The sequence below is a fragment of the Pyrus communis genome, chromosome 9 (assembly GCF_041283825.1).
Source record: "Pyrus communis isolate YQ-2024b chromosome 9, ASM4128382v1, whole genome shotgun sequence".
Classification (NCBI taxonomy): Eukaryota; Viridiplantae; Streptophyta; class Magnoliopsida; order Rosales; family Rosaceae; genus Pyrus; species Pyrus communis.
Window position 1 is genome coordinate 15,538,914 of NC_142573.1, and position 26,397 is coordinate 15,565,310.

Sequence of the window (26,397 nt, forward strand, 5' to 3'; positions counted from 1 at the left end):
CATACTAAAATTTCATTACGATCCCACCATTCGATCTCCACCAATTATAATTTCAAATGGCGGTTAACATTTTATTTTATAAATTTACAAATCTAATTCAGGAAGATCCGTACGTCGAATCCTCGATACGTAAGTTCTTATGGTCCTCAAATATTATGTACTATAATGTATTAGAGTCTGGTGACAATCCAACTGTCGGATCATCGATTACTATTCTAATCAAGTGGCGGACCTTAATGGAACTTCGCCGGATTCTGCAGATTTTGCAGATTTCTGGGCCAATCTTTAGAACTCCATATCTCACTTGTTTCTCAACCAAATTCGACCCATAATATACCAAATCGAAGATAGAGAATTGTAGAACAAATTTATACCTACTTGGAGTCCCAATGGTAGCTGGAGGTGGCCTGAAAGACGGCTGTCCGCGGGAAAATTGGTAACTCGCTGGAATTTCTAGGCAACATTTCAATGTCCATAACTTTGTCAATACTCCAGGAAATTAAGTGATTCAAAAATGGAAATCATAGTTTTCAATGAGAGGAAGAGATTGGTACCTTGCACGATGGCTATCTCGCCGTGTTTTGGTCGAAAAATGCCTCGAAAGTGGCGGAGGTCGCCAGAAACTAGGCAAACCTTAAATTGTTATAGTTTTCTCATTTTTAAACCAAATCATACGATCCAAACATGAAAATTGATCTAATCGACAAGAAGAATCGATCTATACCTGTTTAGAGTGCAAGATATGGTTGAAAATTATTTGAAACAGAAGGGAAACCCACGGCTCCTAAAAGTGAATTCTAACTTGCCTTTGGCCACAAAAATTCTCGAAACCCAACTACAAATTCAGAATTCCAAGGGTGCTAGGGACATGATTATGATGTTTTCAGTGTCTAATTTGCTGGAAAAATGATTGGTGCTGGTTTGGTTTCTACGGGAAGAAAGGCAGCCGAGAGAAAGTGAGAGAATGAGAGTTAAGGGAGAGAGAAGAGAGTCACGGGAGAGAAAGAAGCGAAGGAGAGTTCCAGAAGATTAGGGACCAATCTGTGGGTCCCAAGTGGCACACTACTCCAGATACAACATGTGTTTCAAATGGCAAATTATTAAAATGCCCTCAACGTTTAAAGGTTCGTAAAATCTTCGTTACAACTCCAAATTACGTTATGTTTGCGCCCACGTGTTCGTAACAACGAGTACTACCCAAATACATCAAGAAAATGATTCTTATGTGACACAATAAGGCAGTCAAACAAAATCAACGCATTTACCTCGAAGGGCATTTTCGTACATTCACTTATTAAAATTATAAAAACCGTAAAATTGGGGAAGGATCGTTACAGTAATCGCCATTACTTGTGTGAGGGTTGTTGATCTAACCATTGGATTGTCATGTAATTTAGATAAAATGTTGTTAGAGTTGCATGTGACTTGTAAGAACTTGCAGTTTAAGAATTAGAGGTTTGGAGACCCCAAATTAGACATTATAGTGTTATGATCATAAGGGAACCCACAATGAAAGTGGCTTTTGGTGAGGAAAATTATTATAGCCAAGAAATTCATCACTAAAGCACCATTTTGTTGTAATTATGAGTGAATGTTGATTTTTTTGTCAATGTACCTAGAATCATCCTAGGTTTAGGGTTTAGGAACTGATGCGATACGAATGTGACACACAAATTAAACCCTATTTGTGACAATTGTAGTAATGATGTAAGTAGGGATCGTTCTAACCAGGGATTAACTAAGGGTGCTAAACACTTTAAACTAACTCAAAGAAATAAAAATAACCTTTAAAACACTTAACTCACTTAAAGAAAACTCGAAACAAGTTCACAAGACTCAAAATGAGCTAAAAACACAATCTAAAACATAATTGAACCAATTAGATACTCTAAGACAATTGGGGATTTGGTTTTGTACGAAAATCAAACAAACAAAACAAGAATGTAAACTAGGCAGATTTGGACGAATTTAAAGGTGTTTGTGACTCCAAATACTTAAAAACCAAAATGAGACAGATTATAATGATTAAGACTTAACAAAATATGGGGGGATTGTGTTTGGACGAAATTAAATTAAATGGACAGATTATAAAGAAAACAGATTGTAAAACAAATTGTGATGAATCAATGGATGATGGAATAGCTAAGGGGTTCTTCTCCACACATGAAATATATGCAACGTAAATCAACTTCCAGTTATCAATTCAATAAGTTATGAACCTCGACGCTCCAAGTTAATTAGGTCCGCTTAAATTAACCTTCAGATTTCCCTAGAATCATTGAATTGGATGAATATGCATCGCAATCAAATTATTCCTAACAAGTTCTCTATATGAACAGCATGATAAAGATACAAGTTAGAATCATTACGTTCTTTGGAAATCATAAGCATCGACAAGGCATTTGTAACTATGAAAAGCATGATACTCTTGCCAGGAATCTACTTAACATGATCGTGACTAGCGACCTTCACTACTTGTGAATATAAACTCATAACGATTAGGTGAAACAAACTTATATCCTAGCACCAAATTCAAGCATGCAACTTAAGCGTGCACTCTCAATCAACATACAAGAATAAGTTATAAATCAAACGGTTAAGCAAATTGTATTCACGACTTATGCAACGATAACTGGAAGTAATCAACTTATTTCACATATATAATCATGGTTTCGAATACACCCTTAGCCAAAGGGGGTTTAGTTCCTCATACGTACAAGACAAAGATAAGTAAATTTAACCATTGAAATCAAGGAAAGGAAACACTTAAAAATTCCAACAACTCAAACTTGAATTGTATGAACGTTTAGGCCCTCTTCTCCTCCTCTTTGTTGCGGCACAAGGTCTAAGGATAGGTTTTGGGGTGGTATTTGTATGGAGGAATGGATGTGTGATGGTAGGGTAGTGTTTTGGAGGGATGGGGAGTGGTTGGAGTGGCTGCAATGGAGGAGAAAATGCTGGAAATTGGAAGGGGAATGCACGGCACCAATGATTGTTTTGTGATGGATGAAGTGTGTATGAATGCAAGGTTATGCACGGCAAAGGCCTCCCTTTGGTGTGAAGTGTGTATGGTTTTTATAGGGAGATAATGGATGGGAGAGAGCATGTGAATGACAGCTAGGAGGGAATGATTAAAGAGGGAATGCATGTGGAAGTGTGGCTGATTGTTTTATGAAGGGGGAAAGCTGGAAATGGGATGGGAGTGCACGGCACACCAAGGATGTGCTGGAAATGAATGTGAAAGCCACGGCAAAGGATTGTTTGGGTGCATGTGGCTGAATTATTTGTTGGGAAAGCATGTGAGTGAATGATTAAAGATGCATGTGGATTAAAGAGGGAATATGGAAGAGAATGTGCTGCAATGATGAAGTGGGAAAGCTGGAAATGCAAGGGGAGGCCACGGCAAGGTGTGGATGGTGCTGGAATTGGTAGGTTATGCACGGGTTAGGATGGTTTTTGGGAAGAGAATGGGCTAGGCCCTTTGTTTTATGTCCTAAAGTGCATACAAGGCCTTCAATTTCGTCCAACACTTTGGCTCCAAGCATAAGTTATCCATCCTTAGCCCAAAAGTGCTCCAAAAGGCCCCAAAAGGCTCCAAAATGCATCCTTTCGTCAAATACGTCTTATGATCCTGAAAACACACAAAAGAAGCTTGAAGAATTAAAATAACTAAGAATTAATAACATAAATGCACGAAAACAAGCAAACTAAGTCACATAAATATGCTCCTATCAGGAACTTTTTGCCAATGTACCTAAACTTAATCATATTACCGTGTCATGGCCAACGAGCAAAAATTAAAAAGAAATTATATGCACACCACAGGATCAAGTTTAACAAAAAATTTAAAAAACAAATTTAACGACGACGACGATGAAATTGATGTATAAACTAACATGAAAGACGAGGTTAGTTTATTTGAAGGTTGAGGGTCATAATAACTAAACTCTAAAAACAATATTTTTTCAATTACACCCTGTAAAAAATTTCATCTGGTATTGGATAAAGCAATCATATCATTTTCCCTTTTCTCTTTACTCATATAAAATTGCTTTTGAATTTTTATTTTTTAAACAAACGATATTATCTATATTAAATAGAGGAGATATGAGATAGACCTAACCTCACAATAAGTTAACAATAATGTGATTCAAATTTGTTTTTACCGAGAATCGAACATAAAATCTCCTACTTACAAATAAAGTTGAATACTACTAAACTGTAATATTAAGTGGTACTTTTAAATTCTGAGAGAGGAAAAATAAGGTAAAAAAAAGGAAAAATCCAGAAAAGAAACAAAAACAAAAAATGCTGAATTTGGATCACACCCCGACTTTCCAGATACAAAAATGGCAGAAATTGATTGGTTGAGAGCACCCAACAAACGTAAGCCGGTCCACATGTGAGAACAAGGCATCTCATGCTTAGTTATGGAAATTACCTCGCGTCGGTCTCTGACGCCTCACTCCCTCTCCAGACCAGTGAGTCTGTGACTAGTGACTACAACTTGTGAAATTCCCAAAATACCCCTGCACAACAACCTTACTGCCCCAGATATTTCCGTAATTATCTGTTTCATCCAAATCTTAACTCCTCTCCAGGTCTTTCCTCTTTCAATTTGTGACGGCATCGTCGTCCAAAAGCCCCAAAATCTCTCTAGGGTTTTCACGGGTAAGATCACAAATCCCTAGTTTTTCCCAATTCCAACTCCTAGGGTTTCGATTTTAAGGTAATGTACATATTTGGGGTTGATTCCCGCGAAATTTTGGTCTTTACCGGTTTTTGATTGAGGGCTTTGGTTTTTTCGAATTCGCGTTTGAATTTCCACGAAGGTTGGGGTTTATCTGAGTTAAGATTTGTGCGGTTGGTGTTTGATTTTTGTTGGGGAAGTCTTGGATTGTTTAGGGTTTTTTTTGTTGGAGATTTCATTGGTTGGGATTTAGGGTTTTTGTTGGTTTAGAGTTGAATTGATGGCTTCGGTGGGTGAGGAGGATGCGGATTATGACAGTGATCCGGAGGAAGCGAAGCGATCTCTGGCGATGCGGAGGAGAGCAGCGGCGAGCGATGACGAGGAAGGTGAAGAGGAGGTGAGGGAGAAGCCAAGGGTGGATCCAAGGGCCGTGGTTCACTCCGATGAATCGGATGATCAGGGTGGGGCGGCTGAGTACGATGATGACGAAGAACTAGAGGATGAAGAAGAAGAGATTGATGAAGAAGAAGAGGTTGAGGAGGAAGTTGTGGAAGAAGAGGACTTGGAAGGGTATCAGGAGAGCGGCCGTGAAGGCGAGACAGGTGGCAGGGTTGAGGTTTTGGCTGTTAAGGAAATGGAAGGTGATGGGCGGAGGTCTGTGGAAGGGTCCGTGGATGGGAATGGGGGTAATCAGGTCGAAGAAGGGGAGGAGAAGAAGGAGAATGAGCCATTCGCAGTGCCGACAGCGGGTGCATTTTATATGCATGATGACCGTTTCAGGGACAATTCTGGTGGTCGGCACAGGTATTTATTTATAATTGTATTTTCCTTCAGTGTGAATGTAGGTTTAGTTTTGCAGGTGGGAGTTGTACTGTTGTACTATGGAAGTAAATTTGTGCAGCTGTGGTGGTGGCTTCGTTATGTATCATTGTTTTTCCATTGGCATTTTTTCCTTTTTTTATTTATTTATTAATGTTATTCGTCTTACCCATTAGTTTACTTTTCTTATGTGTTTTGTGTTAGTTAAATTATTTTGGTTGAAAGTACATTCTTGGACATGCCAAGGTGATAGTTACCTCACATATTTGGTGTGTTTTTCACTCAAGCAAGCTTTGTTTAAACAGTGGAATTGGTTAAAAGGATTTATGGTAGAATTTAGTTGATCTTAAAACATCATCTGCACTTTCATTGTATAGATGTGGACATCGCAGTTTCATTCCTACACGGAAGTGATTGTTTATGATTTTCATAAGGTTTAGTGCGCGAAATTGGACGCTGCTTTATCGCAAGTTAGTGTAAATCAATATCTCTTCTCTGTGTATCCATTATTTTATTTTGCATTGCCACACTTGGCAAAGTTTTGTGAACACCACAATGGCTCACAACCCCCAGGGGTTTGTCCTGTTGTTGGACGGGTTGAGATGCACCTCATAAGCATAGGCCTCAAGTTGAATTTCCCACAGATGCTATAGGGCTACCTCCTTTTTGTTGTCCCAGTCTTTGCTATCAAAAGAACAAAAAAGTACTGCATTTGCTCATCATGACTGCTGTGTCAAACAATGATTTGCCATTTTTATTTTGATGCTGTGGTTACTTGTATCATAAAAGTTGAGGAAATTTTGGTGGATTATATGTTGATTTGTTTAATATTGAAATAAAATGAAAACATGGATGGACATAATTGCTTTTTCCTTGTGTGATACCCCATCCAAACTTTCTATGCCAAACCTAGTATTTTACTCTGGGGTTCCTACAGTATAACATTATTTTAAAATTGATATCTAAAGTTTCCTTTTTGGAATTGCCTCTCATTGGTTTTAGTTTTTATGGGTCTAGTTATGGTGTACAGCACTGTAATAATTTGAATTATTCTTCTCTTAGTAGGCGAACACATGGTGGAAGGAAGCTGTGGGAGTCCAAAGATGAAAGGAAATGGGGGCATGATAAGTTTGAAGAGATTACTTTGCAGGAAAGGCACTACGAAGAGGTAATAGTTGTATACATGGTCATACTGCAGAATATTTCTACAGATCTTTTTTCATCTCTCATCTGACTTTCTTATGTGGAATGCTTACTAATGCAGGGAAAGAAACCTTTGAAGGGTCCTTATGTAGGTCGCGGAAGAAACCGAGGTATTGATCGTGGGAGTACCAGAGGAAACAGGTCTAAAGAATATGACAATAATAATCTACAGGTATCCAAGGGTGTGAGAGGGAGAGGGCCCAGGAGGTATGAACCGGCTTTTAGGAATAACAGACAGGCACAGCCAACACAAAACAAGCAGTGAGTACAACGGATTCTTATGGTACTAATACTTTCTTTGTTATTCTATGATTTGTTTATAATTAACTGTCACATTGATGTTATTTTCAGGTTTGGAAGGCCTGCCGAGAAAAACATACAAAGTAATTCAGAGAGAACATTTACTCCCAACTCAAATGCACAATCTGACCAAGTTTTTGCTGGGAAAAATGTCTTTGCCTCAAGCTTGAATTCAGCTTCTCCTCCTTTTTACCCATCAGGTTCTTCCAGTTCCAATAAAGACATCACTCTTACCCAAAAGCGGGATGTACAGTCTGGGAGTGGTAAGAGAAATGCTCGGTCTTCTGTCATGCGGGAGAGTTTCAATGTGCCCCAAACCAATGCATTGGTGCGAGGGAAGAATATAGCTGAATCTGTTGATATGGACAAGCTTTATATTAATGACTCTATCAACCCAGCTGCTGGGAAGACTTTGACTAACATACAAATGTCACCTTCTGGGTCATTTGTAAATACCACTCAAGCTCCCCAGTCTAGGGTTCAAGGAAGGGGAGTTATCCCAGGACAGATGAGTTATCAACCAGTGTCTCAGAACCAAATGGCAAGAGCTTCTCCATCAACACATCTCCATGCTGTTCGGCGCAATCCTGCTCAAAATCGATCTCAACTGGCTCTGCAAGCTCCTGCTCAGCAGATGGGACAACGCCCTGGAAGTGGATCTCAAGCTTCCTCTCCGCCCAAAACAACCATGTCATCAAATTCCTTCAAATCGGAAGAAGTTGAATCACCTTCAGATTCAAGTAAATCTCAAGGTGCCCTGGTTGCGAAGGGAAAAGGCAGTGTTCAGGGTAGTGGAAGGGGCACTCTTACGTATGGCGGAGCTCCGGTTATGGGACCCACTGGGAGTATGGATGTTAATCATGGAGATATTAACTTTCCTGGTGCTCCAGCCTTTTTGCCTGGTAAGTGTATTGGATTGGATTACCTTTCTGGTTATCAATTTCTCCAGAATTAGAGTTGCCCTTAATTGTAGAAATGAAAAATAAACCATAATCTAGACTAATTACCAATTTTTGCCCTGCACTGTAACCTAAGAAAACATTTTCACTGCTTCTCTGAACTGTTTATGATTATACCACGTTGTTCTCTGAACTGTTTATCGACAGTGACTGACAGTAGCTAGAATATAGAGACTAAATTATTAGTGCATGTTAGCTTGTTTCGTTTTCTAACACTTAAGCTTTCAATAGATTATGATTTGAGATCTCATCTGGTTCGATGATTGTGCAGTCATGCAATTTGGTGGCCAGCATACTGGGGGTATGGGAGTTCCTGCTGTTGGCATGGCATTCCCTGGATATGTTGCTCAGCCACAACTTGGCGGTTTAGGAAATTCAGGCGAAATGACATGGTATGGGAATTATTTTAATGTCAGTATGGTTCTATCTGTTGTCTTGTCTTCTTTTAGATCTTCTTGTTTATGGGAAGTAGATATCTTATTTAGTTCAGTTAGTGGTTGACTACTTTGCATTAGAAATTATTGTCTGCTATAAAGAAAATTATATTCAAATATCTTTTCTTTATACTTCATTGCTGTGTGCGTAGGAACTGCTTCAATGTCGTATCTGTCTTGGAAAAATATCTTCAAATATTGCTATGAGAATGGAGTTCAGTATAAAGGGATGATTCCTTTAGTTTGAGAAAGATCTATGGTGGTAATTGTTTGAATTTTTTCAGGTTACCTGTATTGGCGGGTGCTGCAGGAGCATTGGGGGCAACATATTGCCCTCCCTATATTACTGTTGATGGTTCTTATCATGCTCGCCCATCAGGACAAACATCTTCTGTGGGTTCCTTGAGGTTGGTGGTTTGGTGCCTCTTTGATAGTTTTGATTCTGAGATAATGGCCTCTCCTGTATCATATTTTACTTAGCTTGTTTGTTAGATTTGTCTCGTTTAATATTATGTGGTTCCTTTTTATTTTCTTGTTGTCTGTTTATTTATTTAACTGTCTGTCTTGGTTAAATTTCCCTTGTTGAAGTTGAAATAATTGTTTAAGTGGTCTTTTTATTGCCACGTGGTCAGAAGATCCTATATTTTATTTAACATCTCTATCTACCATTCTAAATAATCTTCGTTAATTTGCAGCAAAGAGAAAAATTCAAATAAAACCAATAACGAATGGAAGCCTTCACAAAAGCCTGGTACAGCATTATCTTACACTTTGCCTCTGCTTCCTACTTTTTTAACTCTTGGCCATTGAGTTGGGCATTAAATACTTTTAATTTATTGTTATGATTTGGTATTAACATAGTTTTTTCTTTTACAGAGATTGCGGGAGATGAATATGGGCAGCGACAAAACAAGCCTCGCAGGCAAGTCATACCTCATGTTTTCTTGCGCTAATTATTTGTATGCCAGACTTTCTTCGACTTATCCAGGGTTCGGTTAGAGTGGTGAGGGTGCATAGTTTAGGTTTCTACCTTTTGATGCAATCTGAATGTTTTTTATTTCTTCTCACATACAGATACTCACAGATGAATGTGGCCAGTGAAGTACTTCAAAATAAAACGGAGCTTGTTTGAATAAGCAGATAAAGGTTCCATCTTTGCCCGAATTTAAATTTTCTGCTGTATTGGGAGTCACAAAATTCTAAGTTGTGTTTATTTGGTGATGCAGTCCTTCGTTCAGCCCTTTGTGATCTTCAGCTTATGTTCTGGGGCACTTTGGGCCACTGTGTTCCAAGATATCTTAGGTAGGGCCTTGGTCTTTCGTTAATTTGGTTTTACATATATTTAGTGCTTGACACCTCAAAGTGATAATTCTATATGGATAGCTCAAATTTCTTCCACAAGTAATGGCCTTCTATGTTTTATGAACAAACACGAATGAACAATTAAATAATTTGGAAAGGCCTGTAGGTGGAGAATTAAAATTCATTTATTTGTATTGTCGAGAATTGGACACTACAACCACAATTGTGACTAGTTTTCTTATTCTGTACTTAGACCATCGGGAAGATTTGATAAAGTTTTATCGTCATATTGCTGAATGTATTTTACGGCTTTGTGATATTATTTAGTTGTATTTGACAAAGTTTTCTTCTGTTTCTCCGTTCCCCCTGTTCTAGCAGTTATGTATGACAAACACCTGCTCATGCTGTACTCAACCTAAGATCAACATTTGCGGCTTGACGGGTGGCATTCCTTGTTTACATGTTCGGTAGGAAACGGTCTCAATTGAAATAACTTTTAACATTTTGTCCTTGTGAATTGGCGTTGACAGCTGTGCGATACCTTCTCTTTTGCTGTTTTCAGGTTTTCTTGTGGTTTGGTTTTTTATCGAAAAGCTCGTGAGAAATGAAGACGGGCCTCCTCATAAACTACTAAATAAAGAAAATGGAAAAAAAAGTACAAAGAATTGTTCAGCAGCAGCAGCAGCAGCAGTTCCGTCGGTCGGAGTTTCAAAAGGTTCTCTTTTTTTTCTTTTTTTTTTTTTTTTTTTAACATATATAAATGCTTTGGTTTTTTTGTTTATTTATATTGTTGAAAGGCCTTTGTGTTAGTTTATTTTCCTTGTTTAGCTGCTTGAATATTTGAAGGGTAGAGTTTCTTGGATTATTGAACTGTCGATAATGTGATCACTGTTTGCCTTGATAAGTGAATTAATTATGTTTAATTGGAAATTTTTTGTCAAGTGTCATCGGTAATCCATGTTTTTATTTTTTTATTATTTTTTATTTTTTCTGGTGAGAACGAAGCAAATGACATCTTCAAGTGGCCCGGTCTAAGGACGGCGACCGCGGCAGCCTTCGATCTGGGTTGTGTGGTCTGAAGCGGCCAGGGCACTCGACCATCCGCCTCCCGATCGAAGGTCGTCGCAGATTTGAAGGCATATTGGTTGCAGCATGATTTGGATGCTAATGGGTACTTAAATCTTAGAAATGGACAACATGATACAAGTTTAACGATTAAATCTGACATTGACTGCTTACCTGACCTGAATGACAATGATTTGTTTAACCAAAATACCAAAATGCCCATATATATATATGTGCATTAATGCCTGTCCTCGATAATCAAAAGTTACGAGGTCGTTATGTGCTACGTTCGATTTAGACGTTTTAAATGTATTTATATACATAAATTAACAGAAGAAAAGTTAAATATTTGAAGTAAATGAATAATATTAGATCATGCTAGAAGAAATTCCTCATAAACTAATCAAAGCAGCTGAATTCACTTAATAAAATCGGTTTCTATTGAATTTAAATTAAAAATAGAGAAAATAATATTTAGTAAACAATTGATTGAATCACATTATTAATAGTCCATTGTAAGACTAAGTCCACCCCCCTCCTTTTTAGTGTAGATAATATCGTTTGTTTAAAATAAAAAAAATAATCATTTGACAACTAATTTAATCACATTATTATGCGTGCGAAAAACTTTTTTTTATAACCGGTATTATACACAATGTTTTGAACGTGTTTAAAAATAGAGAAAATAATATTTAATGAACAACTAATTGAATCACATTATTGCTAGTCTATTGTGAGGTACTAATTATAAAAATAAATAAATAAAAAACTGTACATAAAAAAAATTTAATTATTAAAAAATTACTGTTAAAATGACGAAAATACTCCTACCACATTTGATGGATTATTTTGGACTATTTTTGAAGTTTTTTGTTTGAGGGAGCATTTTTGTCCACTTATTTTTAGTGAAGCTTGTGATCCCATAAAACATTGTTCATTGGGCTGTTGGCTTGATACATAAGATATAACTCCATCGTAAGATGTCGTCACAATGTCAACCTAATAACGCAAGGTAATAATGATGCAAATGAATTTGAACTAAAATGTTCTTTATTTATTTCAAAAGTAAACTACTAAGCGATGCTAATCAACCTTCCCACTTGGGAACACATGTTTAGGGATACAATCCCATTATTATCACATCACATCAATTCAGTAGAAAGTAGTTTGCATAACAATTAACACAATAAAGTGTAGTGCAGTGCATAATTAAAAGTAAGATTACGTGAATATTACAAATTAGATAATATTGTAGTAGAGGAACCATCACCAAGTCTGTAAGTGAAAACCTCATTGGCAAGCCCACTTGTCAATCCCACGGATTTCCTTGTTCTCGCTATGTCTTGAGGGGTCAACAAACCAAGTGAGAATGAACCAAGTTTATCTAGTTAAAATCATTTGAGCATATTAACTCCCGTTTTGAAATCACATATAGAGTCGAAAACTACATAAATAATAATACTACCATAATAGTAATAAGGTTCACATCACACAACGCTCGTCATATCAAAGAAAGTAATTCAATCAAACACGCAATATCAATCAAGTTGTATAGCAAGTGAAATGGCATCTACTTGATCGATGACTAGCGTCTACTAGTGAATCTAACCTCTACTAGAAATATTAGTACCTGCAATAAACCTACTACAGTATATAACTATACGATATGTATGAAGACATGTGGTGAAAATAAATCACCAATCGTATCAAGATATCATTTAAACTAATCATATTGTTGGTCATTTAAAGTAAACCCTAGTTTTCGAAGAAATCCACTCACAGGTAAGTATAGCGTCCTTCCTCGTTAGGCTCCTTGTCTGACTCCTTTTAATCTCTAATAAACCTTTGGATGTGACATGTAGCTTAACTAAGCTTTTCTAGTAGTCATTCTATGAAAAATTATCCAAAATTGCCATTTAGGCTTCAAATTTGCACAAACAAAGGGTGCCGCGTGATTCAGAACACCAAAAACCCTTAGAGTAGGCCACGAGTTTGCACGCGCCTTACGCACCAGAAAGACGTGCCGCCATCGTGGCACCGTCCTAGTTAGAATCATTTCTGGTATACAGATTGTGTTATGTCTTTATTATTAGTGTTAACTTTTGTAAACAAAATCAACTATCTGGATGTGTGTGTAGTTTTGATATATTGGATTTGGAAGGTACTTAGAAAGGGGCTTAGTTACCTTATAAAGCCCTAGGAATTACTGCATTTATATTGACAACTTTACATGGTTGTATCCCTATATGTATTGTATTCATTGTGTAAATACGAATTAAACCAAAAATATATTTACGAAATACAACAATTTAACTATGTACACAACTATTTTGCTAAGAGTAATGCTAGAAATACCAAATTTGTAGATAAACTTTAGTAAACTAAATGACATGGAAATTTATGATTGAATTATTACTTAAACGTTAATAAACGTGCTCATTTTCTATTGGTGGCACATAATTTAGTTTGCAAATTTTGTGTACAAATTTAGCCTTCGTAGCATTAATTTTTTGCTAACACCAATTGTCCGCATGGGTCGTTTACGGTTGATAAAAATGACATACACTAATCGTTAAAATACAAATATGCATGAACGACTGACGTTAACGTTGGTTTAGCGCAGACAAAATAAAGAAATCAAGGCTTGATCGTGCAATTATCCAAAATAACGGACACTTGCCGCCACTTGCGGAACACTCGCAAGTTTTTATAAGGGGTTTTGTGGGGCCAGATTATTAGAAGGGCAATACAGATGAAGGGCCAGGATTGGCTGTGAGACCCCACCGACATTTCCGTGGGACCCGTTACAATTCTATTCAGCGAAGGTCAATAAGAAGAAGACCCAGACCAAAATCCAGGCACTATCGTCCACGTGGATAAAGATCATCTTATTTGTGCAGATTTTACAGGTCCTCGCATCTATCCATTTATGATACATTGAGAGGTTAGTTTTTATTAAAAATTGTTTGTGTTTAAATTTAAATAAAAATTTTAAAATAGTTTTTACCGCACGACGTAAAATGAATAAATAAAATGTCAAAACTATTAGAATTTTCACAAAGAGAATCCAGGTTGGATCCAAATGCGGTCCATGTAACCCAAACTCATGGCCCTCCCAATAGCCAGAAAGTGCCGCAGGGAATCCCCGCTTCTCGAATCCGTTTACAGACTCGCACGTGCGATCAGATTGTGTTGGAAAAATATAGAGAGCTGAGACACATGCCAACTGTCTGTAAAACCTGTCAGCCATTTCACACTCACTCACCCTGCAACTTGTGCTTCTCTCTCCCTCTCAAGAAGAAACGTCGAGATCTCGGAGCCGCAGCTGCGGAGCGAGAGCATACAGCAAATCCATATAATCTCTCTCTCTCCTCTCAAAGCTCGTATTTGCTTACCGAATCTTCCCGAAAGAAAGAAAAAACCATTTGGAAGAGAAGGAGCTCTGATGTAATTGCTTTGTTTCTTGGTAAGTAGTAATCAGTCAATCTTTTGTGGTCTGTTTGGCTGCCGAGAAAATGGATAGAAAGAAAATGACTCAAGTCTGTCAAGTTAGTGAGAATTAGGATCGGATAACTTTGAAGACCGAGAAAGTAAAGAAATGAAAATACTTGGATCTTGATTTTTTACTTTGTTAATTTTTAGTACAGACAGGTAAGATTTACATGAAATCGATATTTTTTTCCTGTGTTTTGCCAGTTGGTTGAGATTTTACAAATTACAGTGATACTATTTTCAGACCTAGATATGGATGTTAAATTAACATAGAATCTGCGTGCTGATTTTTTGGGTTTAGGGTAGAATGCTGGAGGCAGTTACTCCGTTCGATTGCCGGGATTTCCAAGTAATGCTAAACAGATTAAAATTTCAGTCGGTGTGCTATTTAAGAACTTAAAGAAGCTGACAGCTGAGGAAATTTTTGGCTCCGGAAGCAATTTTTGCGTCTTTAATTCTACACATTTGCTCATTCTTCTGTATAAAGAAAGTAACTTTTTTGTATCCTTAATTGTTGCAGAAACTTAAATCACTGTAAAAATTTGAGCTGTTTGAGTGTTATTGGAGGTATTTTAGCTGTTAAAAGAGAATCTGATGATTTTCGAAGAATGTGTGCTTTGAGCTTTTTTCTGTTGTAAAATACTTAAAAAGAGCAATGGAGGATAGCACTAGAGTGGAATATAAACCGTCGAGGGAAATTGGAAGTTTCAAGTCTATATTGTCAGGAAGATCGAGTCCTCGAAATTCTCCTTCATTTCGGAGATTGAATTCAAGCCGTACTCCACAAAAAGAAGGTAGAAGTAGTGGTGGTGTACAGTGGTTTCGGAGCAATCGGGTATTGTTTTGGTTGTTATTGATTACTCTTTGGGCTTATCTGGGAGTTTATTTTCAGTCCAGTTGGGCTCATAGCAATAACAAGGATAACTTCTTGGGGTTTCGAAATAAAGCAAGGAATGGGAACTCAGACAATGAACAGAATATGCAGAGAGATTTGCTTGCCAGCAACAGTTCTGTGGAAGTTAAGAATGAGACCGCCGAAAATCAGGTGGATGATGGTAAAAGGATACGTGTAGTTTCAACAAAAAAGGATTATGGAGTTTCATCTCATCGAAACGCAAGTCCAAAAAAGAGGAGTAAAAAAGGAGCTCGTAGTCTTCGTGGTAAAGGGCAAGGTAATCAGAAGAAAGCAATGGAGGTTGATAGCCATGAGACAGAGGAGCAGGAATTGGACCTTCCTAAGACAAACACTACTTATGGGATGCTTGTTGGTCCATTTGGCGTTCTAGAGGATCGAATTTTAGAATGGAGTCCTAAAACGCGGTCTGGAACCTGTGACAGGAAGGGGGACTTTGCACGTCTTGTTTGGTCTAGGAGATTTATATTAATATTCCATGAACTTTCAATGACTGGGGCTCCACTTTCTATGATGGAGTTAGCAACAGAGCTTTTGAGCTGTGGAGCCATGGTTTCTGCTGTAGTTCTTAGCAAGAAGGGTGGTTTGATGCCAGAGCTAGCTAGGAGAAGAATCAAGGTGCTTGAGGATAAAGAAAAACAAAGCTTCAAAACTGCTATGAAGGCAGATCTTGTCATCGCCGGGTCGGCAGTGTGTGCATCATGGATTGGTGAGAACCATTTTAAGAACTAAGTTAATACATTTGCTGATCTCAAAATTTTTGAAGTGTATGACATTAACTATCAATACCTCCATATTGTTTCCAGTAATAACATGTTGCAATGTTTCTATGCTAGCCAGTGGATTGATTTTGTATCTACCATCGAGTCTTGTGCTTGTGTAGTTACAGATTTCAGTACCTTTTTAGCCTCATGCAGTACACGTTATACATGTAAAAACATATATTTATCAACATGTTAAATTGGTCCGATGACTCCAATCTCCAGAGTGATTTCCATGTAAATGTTACAGCACAGTGTGGATGGAACAACATATATTGCCTAAGTAATTTATCCTGTGTTGAAAACCATGTACTGTCCTCCAATACTCTTATCTACTTTCATACAGATTGATGTGGGAACTATGCATGTTTTCTGCAAGTAAGACGGGTTTTTTCATTCTAGGATAACAATGACATCGACTAAGTTATTATTATGCTCTGGTTTCCTTTACCTTCTGAGGATGTTTTTATGCATCGTTTATTTTTCTGTGCAAGCCATCAGATATAAATTTGAAATCAGTATTCCCTCAGTAGTTTGTATATACATAAATTCCTTTTAACACTTTATTAGTTTGTTTTGCATTGGTGGGTTTTTGTATTAAAACTTTTTTTAAACTAAGTGACATTCATATTTGCTATTTTGGGACTGGACAGAAGAACCATTCTTGAATTTGCAGCTGATATGATTTGTCTTGGTTTGCTTGTTTCAGATCAATACATGGATCATTTTCCAGCTGGTGCAAGTCAAATTGCTTGGTGGATCATGGAAAACCGGAGAGAATACTTTGATCACGCGAAGGTTGTGCTTAACCGAGTGAAAATGCTGGCTTTTCTATCAGAATCAGAGTCTAAACAATGGCAAGACTGGTGTGTAGAAGAAAAGATTAACCTTAGGTCTCCACCTGCCGTTGTACCGCTCTCTATTAATGATGAGCTGGCCTTTGTAGCTGGCATAGCTTGTTCACTCAATACTCCATCTGCTAGTACTGAGAAGATGCTCGAGAAGAGACGGTTATTGCGAGACTCAGTCAGAAAGGAAATGGGGTTAACCGATAATGATATGCTTGTGATGACTCTGAGCAGTATAAACCCTGGAAAGGGGCAGCTCTTGCTTCTTGACTCAGCACGCTTGATGATTGAAGAACCTCTGAAAGATAATCCTAAGATAAAAAATCCAGTACGTAAGCGCCAAGCCCGCTCTACCTTGGGTAGAAAACATCACTTGAGAGCTTTGTTACAAGAATTGAAAGATGGTGTATCATCAAATGGATTACTACCGTCCAGGGAATCTGATGACCAGTTGAATGAACCCCAGAAGAATATTTTTCCATTAAGTAATCTCTATACCTCTGTTGATGGTACAGGTGCTTTGACTTTCGATGTCACTCATAAGAGGAAAGTGTTGTCAGATAAAGGAGGAACACTCAAACGGTCTGTTAAATTTCTTGTTGGTTCTGTTGGATCTAAGAGTAATAAGGTCGTTTATGTCAAAGAACTTTTAGGATTCCTGTCTCAGCATTCAAACTTGTCAAAGTCAGTGTTGTGGACTCCAGCAACCACACATGTAGCCGCATTATACTCCGCAGCTGACGTTTATGTAATGAACTCTCAGGTGATCCATCTTGTTAAACTTGATTTACGCTTGTATGTCAATTATTCCATGTCATTTAGAACTAACACAATTTGTCAAACGGTGCACAGGGACTGGGAGAAACTTTTGGGAGAGTGACAATTGAAGCCATGGCATTTGGTCTTCCGGTATGACATACAAGTTGATTTTATTCCTCATCCTAAGTCTACTGCTGACAGTTAGTCTTGCTAACCAAACCTTAGATCTGCAAAGGCATAATCTTTCTTTTCTAACAACTACGTAACGTCAGTATCTCAGAATCGGCTATGCAATGACGAAAAACAGTGATACTTTTATGCATTCCTCTGTGAAGCGAAATGGCCTCACGAATACATCTCGGTCATTTGATCAAATACAATTCCTCTGTTTTTTCTTTGAGCAGGTGGTTGGAACAGAAGCTGGAGGCACAAAGGAGATTGTTGAACACAATGTAACAGGTCTGCTTCATCCTGTGGGGCAATCCGGGACCCGTGGCCTCGCTGAAAATCTTCGGCTTTATCTTAAGAACCCAGTTTTAAGGAAGCAAATGGGACTGAAAGGACGAGAAAAGGTAGAGCGGATGTACTTAAAGCGGCACATGTACAAGAAATTTGTAGACGTTCTTCTCAAGTGCATGAGACCCAAATAGAACATGTACCAGTAAGATGACATTCTCATTCTTTTATTTCTTAATTTTAGAGAATGCTGCGAGTGTGGAATTAATGCAAAGTATGTTACTCCGGCTAATCGATACGATACAATTACTCGATATTTTCTTGTGCGAGTGTTTTTGATTGTTCGAAAGGTTGTTCCTTTCTTTTCTTTCTTTCTTGGTTGAGTTAGTTCAAAAATGAAGATGAACAATCATATGGCTCCATAAAAGTTGATGTCGTCTGTAACGCCGGATAAAGAAAAACGAAGGGTATTAAGGGGCCTTCAACAATTTAGAGTCTCAGAAACAGAAAATATTTGAAGATAAAAAGGGCAATGAGAGAACCACCTTTCATATGCTGATCATCGTGGAGAGTGAGTTTTTACAACAGGCAGCACTGGTTACTTCGACGAACATTTATTAAAACGAAAAAATGTTCGTAGGGATGAAACTAACAAGAAACGCCATTACATATCTCAAATCTTGTATTGTTACGTGATTAGCCATGTCAATGCAAAGCTGCCAGCTCAACGAGCCCTTTGTATTCATCAGATACGAATGACTTCACCTTCAGAGGACCTCTTCCGTTATCCTTTTCTGGAGAGGCGTACTTAATCCCGATCACTGTTACCAAACCTGCAATATCCGATACAATTAACTTGTTTTACTCGTGTATTTCTTATGCGTAATAGAAAGTGAAACTGCAACCAGATACACGTGCGAGGGCTAGTAAATGCAAAAATGAAAACAAAAAGCATTTTAACTGTGATCGATCCAACAATATCCACACAAAATACTCACTATCGTGTATACGTCCATATAACAGCCGCTCCCCTTTCCAATACTCCAAAGGTCTTGTCTTGATCCTCGTGCTTCGCCTAACACCTGATTGCCATGTTGTACCAGCCCCTGAGAAGTGGATATTCAAACACAATGAATATTAATTAATAGCAGTAAACAAGCAGCAGCAGAATTGGATATTTACATGATGTCACATATGTATGAGTAAACACCTGCTAGACTTTTCCTCATAGAAAGTTCCCTACTCTTCCGCCTTCTCTGTGGGCGTGAGTTCAGCTCCAAAGTTGAGTCTGCCACGTTAAGTTCAGGCTCCTCACTAGCCACTGCTTCCTCATGTTTGTCTTCCACCTGTATCTTGTCATAATAAATCGCCAGATAAGCAAATGTTTACAATTCCAAAAATAAATGTAAACAAGCCAAAAAGGTAAACAGACCATGTCTCCATCATTAGCCCCAGAGTCCAAATTGTTTTGTATCAGCATCAGGGTGTGTATTGTCATTCACAGTGCTGCTCGCCTTTCCCAAAGTTGAGTCTGCCACATAAAGTTCAGGCTCCGCACTAGCCACTGCTTCCTCATGCTCGTTTTCGACCAGTATCTTCTCATAATACATCACAAAATCAGCAAAAGTTTATAATTACATAAATAAAACACGTAAAAACAAGACGAGAGGTAAACAGACCTCATCCCCATCATTGTCCCCATTGTCCCAAGCATCTGTATCAGCATTAGGGCAACTTGATGTATCATTTATAACCCTGTTATGCATGTTACTGCCTCCAATGTTATCCTCAATGTCAACGTGAGATCCACTTGAGCCAAACTCAATTCTAGCATCATGTTTTCTTGAATCTTCACTCGCAGATCTTTTTGATGCATGACTGAATTCTTCAAAATCCATGTCAGGTGGACCTATCTCGGCAACTTCAACATTGTCACTTGGTTCAATTAAATGTGACTTCAACTCATTAGAAATAGTAATCCACTCTCCCATGTCAACCAGCTCAGATTGTTTGTCACAGTTCTCAACCGAAGAAGGATTTGTTACTGGCAACTGATCAATGTCATGAGCTGAAAATAGATCGCTTGATTGACTTGAATGTAAAATTCTCTTATGCAAATCCAGAACCGAAGCAAAAGGGCTTTTTGGTGATGTTGGAGATGCAAAAAGAACAGACCCTTCTGCCCGCTTTCTATGTTCCACACCTGTTGAACTGATTAACCCTTTTACCAAATTATCTATGTTTGTCATACTTTGGAATTCTGGAAGGTCTGATTTCTCTGGTTCAATTGGTTTCATCCTCAAACACTTCTGTACATGAGTGACTGCTTCATCACCTTCTAGACATTCAGTATTTAGAGACAGCAGTTCATCAAAACTTCCATCGTTCACTTCCTCAGCTAATGAACCTGTAATGGTCACAGTTATCATGCCCCAAGGAACGAATAATAAGGGGATGGAAAGGGAAAATATGTATCTATGTATGCATACACACAAAGATTTGTCATGATTCACAGTAGATACTAAAAGACCTTTTTAACAGCATTTTCTTACCAGCTAAATCCATCTCCTCCCATGTAACATTTTCATTAGGTTCTACTTGTGAGCAATGGTTCAGTGGACTACCATTCTCACGACTTTCAAAATCCATCAGCGGATAGGAATGCTTGTGCTTAGCCCGCTTTCTGCATTATAAAAAACACTGCTGTCCTAATAACAAAAAATATAAAAAAATAAAAAAATAAAAAAAAATAAAAAAGCGTGCTAGATCCTAATGCAGGCATAATGAACAAATAGATGAAAATATATATTTTCTGGCCATTAAATAAAATTTATTATTACCTCATAATCGATGGTTGACGGCTTCGTTTAATTGGGGATGGATTGTGCTTGTATGCATCAAACATAGCACCACCCTTCAGCTTTTCTAATTCCTTTTTAGCATCTGTGTACAAATCCGAAAGCAGTAAAATTTACAGTTGGACTAGAATTTGCAAAGATTATGAAATACAAGCGGGGTGCAACTCACTCTCATATTTTTCATGTTCCTTGAACAATTCCTCTGGGTCTTTATAATTTTTGGGATCGAAAGGTGTTAGCAAATTCGTATTAGGTTGACTGCATGTAAAAAACATCAACCTCTATCTTTAAAAGAGTAAAAATACTTTAATAAAATGAAGCATCAACTGTAAGCTTTACCTGGAATCAGGCTTCATAGAAAACCGAGCATGTTTAAGACCCAAGGCTGGTCTTCTCTGTCGGGGACTTTTCGCAGCCTTTTCAGGAACAACTTTATTTTTCTGTTTCAATGCCTGTTGATTACCAGGCTCCACAATTTCTGAAGTAACACTTGCAATGTTTTCCACTTGATCATTAAGTTTACTTGGACTATGTTGTGAGGCCTGAAAAAAGCACCATAAGAATTAACTTTTATTGCTTCTGTGATTGAACTGCAGTGTACAAGTGATTGCATTATGTATAACAGTGATTTAATATAAAAAGGTTTTATAGTTTTATTTAAGGCAAAAATTAACCCTATAATGAGGACATACTTACAGAGTTAGTTCCCCACTGTATGGGAGATGATAAGATATAAATTCCGTAATGAAAAATCAATTGGTCCTCCGTCTGCTTTTCTTTAATATAGCAAACCTAATCATAAATAAATAGCATTCTGGGCTTTCTCGAGATTAAAATTGCCAAAACTTTGAAAGGAAAAAATTCAACACGCTCCAATTTTCAGACTACCCAAATTCCAAGATTCAAACAAAGTGTCAAAAAGCTCATATTAAAATGCTTTTATCTACTTGTCATTCGTTCTCCCAGCAACCAATCTGGATTACAGTTTTCACTCAAGCACCCAGATCACAATAACTACACTTTGCTCAATCAACTAGACATTTGATCCCCTCATAAAATTTCTAGGTCATAATATTAAGGAATAAATACACTGGAAAAGGTAGCATGTTAAGAAAAACAATATTTGCCCAAGATAAACTGAGACTCAGAAGAAATAAAAGTTAACTTAAACTTTTATTTGATATAGTAGAATAAGTTAGTGGGACAAAATGAGATGGAGATTTTGTGAGTAAGTACCATGGAATTGAGTCGGATAAGGATGGCTTGTTGATCAGCATCCAACGCAGCACCACCCCTCAAATTCTCTTTTCCTTTTCTAGCATCTGTGCACCGATCAGAAAGCATCAAAATTTACAGTTGCACAAGGGTTTGTAGCATAAATTCAGGAACACAGAGGGAGTGCAACTTACTCTCATGCCGACTGATGTCAAAAGGTGGTAGTGAACACATATTAGGTTGACTGCAAAATGAATACAACCAAATATCAACCTATTGCTGTAAAAGTGACTCTTGAGAAAATCAAAAGCACCAACCATACACTTTACCTGGAATTAGGCTTCACAGAAAAACGAGCAAGTTCACGACCGGAGGCTGGTATTCTTTTTTAGGGGATTATACTCAGCCTTTTCAGGAACAACTTCACTATTCTGTTTAGCTTGTGGAATACCAGACTTCAGAATTTCGAAGTATCACTTAAAATGTTTTTCACCTGATCTACAAGTTTAACTTGTGAGGCCTGAAAAAACACTAGAAAAAAATTAACTACGAAAGCATTCCACCCACTGATAAAATTCCACTGCACAAGAGATCAGATACAAAATGACTTTATTTGAGACGAAACCTGAACCCACCCATAGAATCGGTATTGCCTTATACTAAAATATAAAGTCAGTAATTAATTGGTTCTCAGTCTTGTTGCATTTTAACAAATGTAAGCATAAAATAAAATAAATAGTATGATGAGCTTTCCAAAGTTAATATCCCCAAAATTCTGAAAAGGAAAATCAAACTCTGGTAAAATTTATAGTCTTCCCAATTCCAAGTTTCAAAATTTTTACAAAGTGCCAAAAGTTCATATTTATACCATTTCCATTCGTTTTCTCAGCAAGCAACAGAAAATATAGGCTTCACTTAAGCACACACATCAAAATTGTCACACTGAGCTCAATCAACTAGACAATAAAAACAAAATTACAAGATTCCAAACAAAAATGAAATTATTAATCCGATAATTTCTAGGTCATAAACTAAAAAAAATATCAAAACAAAAATTTCGAAAAATGAAAGAAAAAACAATATTTCCCCGAAACAAACTCACAGTAAGCAGAAATATGATTAAACTGAAAACTTTTCACCCAAACTAAATATTGATCTCAAATATAAATTTTGGGGAGTAGAGTAGTGTGACCAAGTACCGTGGAGTTGAATTGGAAATGGATGGCTTGAAGGTTGAGGTCAAAATCTAAGGGAATGGAAATTGAACTGTCTGGGATGGCCTTGAAGCTCTGGTGGAAGAGGGAGAGGCCTGTGAAACCCTGCAGCGGATCCAATGGATCAGAGCTCCGAGCTTCGTTCATTTTTTTCTCCCTCACATTTCAATTTTCAGGAGGGAAATCCCTAGTAGAGAAATACAGGGTCTAGGGTTTGTTTTGTGTAATTTAATTAATTAAGAAGCATGTTGTTGCACCGGCAATAATCGAAACAGATGATAACACTCTGCCACAAAATTAACAACAAATAATCGAAGCAGCTAAAAGATACAGAATTCTTAATTAACAATTACAGAATCCTTAAACCCTAGCTCTCGGAAGCCCTAAACCCTTGTCAATGCGGTCAAAATTAACAATTTATTTCACTTCTAATACTAATTGAACACAAATTTCAGCAAATACCGAGAAGAAATAGCAAGAATTGATTTCAGAAACGGGAAAGAAATTTAGAAAAATATAGAAAGAAAAAAAAAAGTGCCCAGAAGCTACCTACCTAAAAACCATTTCAGATCTGTCGATCCTCTTCGAATAGGTCGATCCTCTTCGATAGGTCGATCGATTCCAGAGAGATAGAGAAAGGAGGAGTGAGACGACGGAGGCGAGACCGTCTGAGTCGTTCTCGCGGGGTCTGCGAGACGGAGGAGGCAACTTGAGCGGGAGTTAACCGAGCTTGGATCTTGTGTTCCCATTATATCTGTCGCTTAACTGTCGCTTGATTGGATTGATGACACCTGTCCCTAAGTAACGGTTTTGGACAAGCTCATCGCTATACGAGCAGTCCAACGGAGCTCCAAATGTCCACGCAATTGGGTTAAATTGCACCCAACCAAACAAAATGAGCACCACCGCTCCAAAAAGAAGGAGGCAGTTGGGTTGCTGGCAGTAGCCCGTTGAACTATCGGGACAAAAAGTGGCGTGCCTTTAGGTAGCGTTTGGACGGGACGGAACGGGACGGGACGGGACGGAACAGATGTTCTGTGTTATGTTTGGTAAGCGCAGGACGGAACAAGACGGTTGTTCCGTCCTGCGTTTGGTAACACATGGACGGAACGGAACCAAAAGATTAAAATGACTAAAATACCCATGTTCCGCTGTTGTTTGGTACAATTTTATGGGCGGAACGGGACATGACTCTTTTTTTTTTTTTTTAATAAGTTGTTCAAATTTGAACACTATTATCCATTATTTGTTTTTCTTGGTCCAAATTTTAATAGGTATATGTTGTGTTTCACATGCAAACCCCTTTAAAATTTGTAATTTTTCCCGTTTTCTACACCTCCATTCGAATTTTCACCACAAACCCATCAAATTTTATTGTGCAAATTGCAAAACCCACACCCCAATTCAATTTTTAGTCCCTAATTTTGGTCCTTTCAATTGTGGGTTGTTGTTGTTAAGGATGGATTTATAAGATGTTACAATCCTATCACTAAGGAAATAAATAATTTACATAAAATCATAATAAACTACGAATCCCAAGAATACAGGAATATATACACAAAAGTTAACAAATTGTTGAAGAGAGCTGGAGTATTCAAAGTAGGTGTGGATGGTTGGAGAAATGGCAACGAGAATTAAACTCTTCTAGTGAAAATTTGATGAAATGGAGTAAAAGAAAATTTAACAGAGGAAGGGAGGAAATTGATCATCTAATGCATTATTTGGGTTGCCTCCATGATAATTGGGAGGAACATGGTGAGCAGATTAAGGCCTTGATAGAGTGTATTAACAAATTGAAAGAAAGAGAAAAGAAGTTTTAACTAGGTCTCGAATCAAATGGATGCAGGTTGGGATTCTAACTCAAAGTTCTTTCACTAGACCACCATATAGAATAGATGATTTAATACAGTTGAAAAATTGCAAAACATTCAAGGGGTATGGATAGAGGAGGCGAATGTTACATGGTAGACAGTGGAATCTAAAAAAACGCTACTTCCTAGTTCATTCAATAGGAAGAGAGTAATCTTACTAAACTGTTTAGAATGTAACAGAAATTTTGTAGCCCTTCATGGTTAATAGTTTAATTTCCTTCAATATCAAGTAATCCAGCAACAAAACTATCCACCACAATGTCATAGATTCCTAGTGCACTTGAAACAATAGACAACCAATCTATTTTACCATTAAATGATTAACGAGAAACAGATCATTGGAAGAATCTGAGACTTGAGACTTCCACTACAATGGCATAGTTCAGATGATTTGAGCATGACATCACGAAACTGTTTTGGCTTTCTAAGGGTTGTCTGAGTGTCAGTTAGGGGATCAATGGTTTGGAAAGCTGCAAACGAGATTGGGCCTGTTTTTCTCCAATTGCTATATTTACAAAAATATAAATCAATACAGCTCTGGAAACAAGATATGTTTGAAAGAAATGTTCACAAAGACAAAAATCATTAGTCATTACAATCCAATTACAGGCATGATTACTTCAAGCTAAAATTGTGGTTTTCAATTTGATTAGCCATAAACAATTTCAAGAAATAAATATATCAAAACACCTGATACTGCTTATGCAGCCAAGATGCCCTTTATGCTTCTAGGTCAGCTCACCACGGATTGATCCTCGTCCAAGTCTAAAGACATTTGTGTGTTGGGGGGTGGGCGTGTGTTGGAAGGGAGTTGGAATTTTTTGTGTTTACAACCTATTCTACTTATCTATCTCTCCACCCAGTTCTATACCACTTCATTTTTAGCTCAAGCGAGACCCTTCTAATTTTCCATAACTTATACGCCTTTAAATGACATGACTTGTTAATTAAATCCTAAACCAAAAGCCCAGGACAATAAGATAAAAGGCATTTGCACATACATAATGGAGCCCTATTCTTTCACTGTTAACAAGAAACAATCAGAGTTATAACCTAGCAAACACATTTAGGACTTGATATCCAATGATTATACCAAAACTAGAGTATTTGGTCGACTCGGAATCCCAGGAGCACAAAGCAGCCTCTGTATTTTTCCAATATAAATTTCCTAATCAACATAAATATAATTCTCTGTATTGTCGGTATATGGAAGCCTAATTGAAAATGTTTATATAACA

The 26,397-nt window shown here is 37.5% G+C and overlaps 2 protein-coding genes and 1 pseudogene across 10 annotated transcripts; 2 read left to right on the forward strand and 1 right to left on the reverse strand.

The window, feature by feature from the left end:
* Window positions 1-4,572: 4,572 nt before the first annotated feature.
* LOC137739983 (protein MLN51 homolog) lies at window positions 4,573-10,637 on the forward strand. 4 transcript variants are annotated; one of them, XM_068479754.2, is made up of 12 exons: window positions 4,573-5,494; window positions 6,572-6,677; window positions 6,774-6,973; window positions 7,064-7,914; window positions 8,243-8,363; window positions 8,690-8,812; window positions 9,101-9,156; window positions 9,282-9,327; window positions 9,480-9,551; window positions 9,632-9,707; window positions 10,083-10,174; window positions 10,270-10,637. In XM_068479754.2, exons 1-9 carry the CDS (start codon window positions 4,971-4,973, stop codon window positions 9,535-9,537), a joined length of 2,085 nt encoding a protein of 694 aa, XP_068335855.2. In that variant the 5' UTR covers window positions 4,573-4,970; the 3' UTR covers window positions 9,538-9,551; window positions 9,632-9,707; window positions 10,083-10,174; window positions 10,270-10,637. The 4 variants fall into 4 exon arrangements, with proteins under 4 accessions (XP_068335855.2, XP_068335854.2, XP_068335858.2 ...); XM_068479753.2 differs by having other exon boundaries at window positions 10,086-10,174; XM_068479757.2 differs by having other exon boundaries at window positions 4,600-5,494; window positions 6,575-6,677; window positions 10,086-10,174.
* A 3,329-nt stretch (window positions 10,638-13,966) lies between these two features.
* Window positions 13,967-18,317, forward strand: LOC137738913 (uncharacterized). 5 transcript variants are annotated; one of them, XM_088699629.1, is made up of 6 exons: window positions 13,985-14,238; window positions 14,566-14,618; window positions 14,785-15,886; window positions 16,648-17,549; window positions 17,639-17,695; window positions 17,950-18,317. In XM_088699629.1, exons 3-6 carry the CDS (start codon window positions 14,920-14,922, stop codon window positions 18,193-18,195), a joined length of 2,172 nt encoding a protein of 723 aa, XP_088555755.1. In that variant the 5' UTR covers window positions 13,985-14,238; window positions 14,566-14,618; window positions 14,785-14,919; the 3' UTR covers window positions 18,196-18,317. The 5 variants fall into 5 exon arrangements, with proteins under 5 accessions (XP_068334484.2, XP_088555755.1, XP_068334483.2 ...); XM_088699630.1 differs by having other exon boundaries at window positions 14,008-14,238; window positions 14,571-14,618; XM_068478383.2 differs by lacking the exon at window positions 14,566-14,618 and having other exon boundaries at window positions 13,967-14,238.
* Window positions 18,318-18,534: 217 nt separating this feature from the next.
* Window positions 18,535-23,981, reverse strand: LOC137738916 (centromere protein C-like; annotated as a pseudogene). The gene is made up of 14 exons (XR_015966312.1): window positions 23,842-23,981; window positions 23,274-23,393; window positions 22,404-22,594; window positions 22,269-22,318; window positions 22,096-22,181; window positions 21,199-21,401; window positions 21,029-21,117; window positions 20,842-20,944; window positions 20,554-20,684; window positions 19,681-20,408; window positions 19,434-19,596; window positions 19,212-19,353; window positions 19,000-19,107; window positions 18,535-18,834 (listed from the first exon to the last, which is right to left on the reverse strand). The product of XR_015966312.1 is annotated as a centromere protein C-like (transcript).
* Between the last annotated feature and the right edge of the window lie 2,416 nt (window positions 23,982-26,397).

Bases quoted from the DNA above. Each gene is read 5' to 3' on its own strand.
- LOC137739983 (XM_068479754.2), top strand. From the start codon at position 4,971: ATGGCTTCGGTGGGTGAGGAGGATGCGGATTATGACAGTGATCCGGAG. The intron at 6,678-6,773 runs GTAATAGTTGTA...TTACTAATGCAG, and splicing joins AGGAAAGGCACTACGAAGAG to GGAAAGAAACCTTTGAAGGG. The intron at 9,157-9,281 runs GTACAGCATTAT...TTTCTTTTACAG, and splicing joins GAAGCCTTCACAAAAGCCTG to AGATTGCGGGAGATGAATAT.
- LOC137738913 (XM_068478383.2), top strand. From the start codon at position 14,920: ATGGAGGATAGCACTAGAGTGGAATATAAACCGTCGAGGGAAATTGGA. The intron at 15,887-16,647 runs GTGAGAACCATT...TGCTTGTTTCAG, and splicing joins AGTGTGTGCATCATGGATTG to ATCAATACATGGATCATTTT. The intron at 17,696-17,949 runs GTATGACATACA...TTCTTTGAGCAG, and splicing joins CCATGGCATTTGGTCTTCCG to GTGGTTGGAACAGAAGCTGG.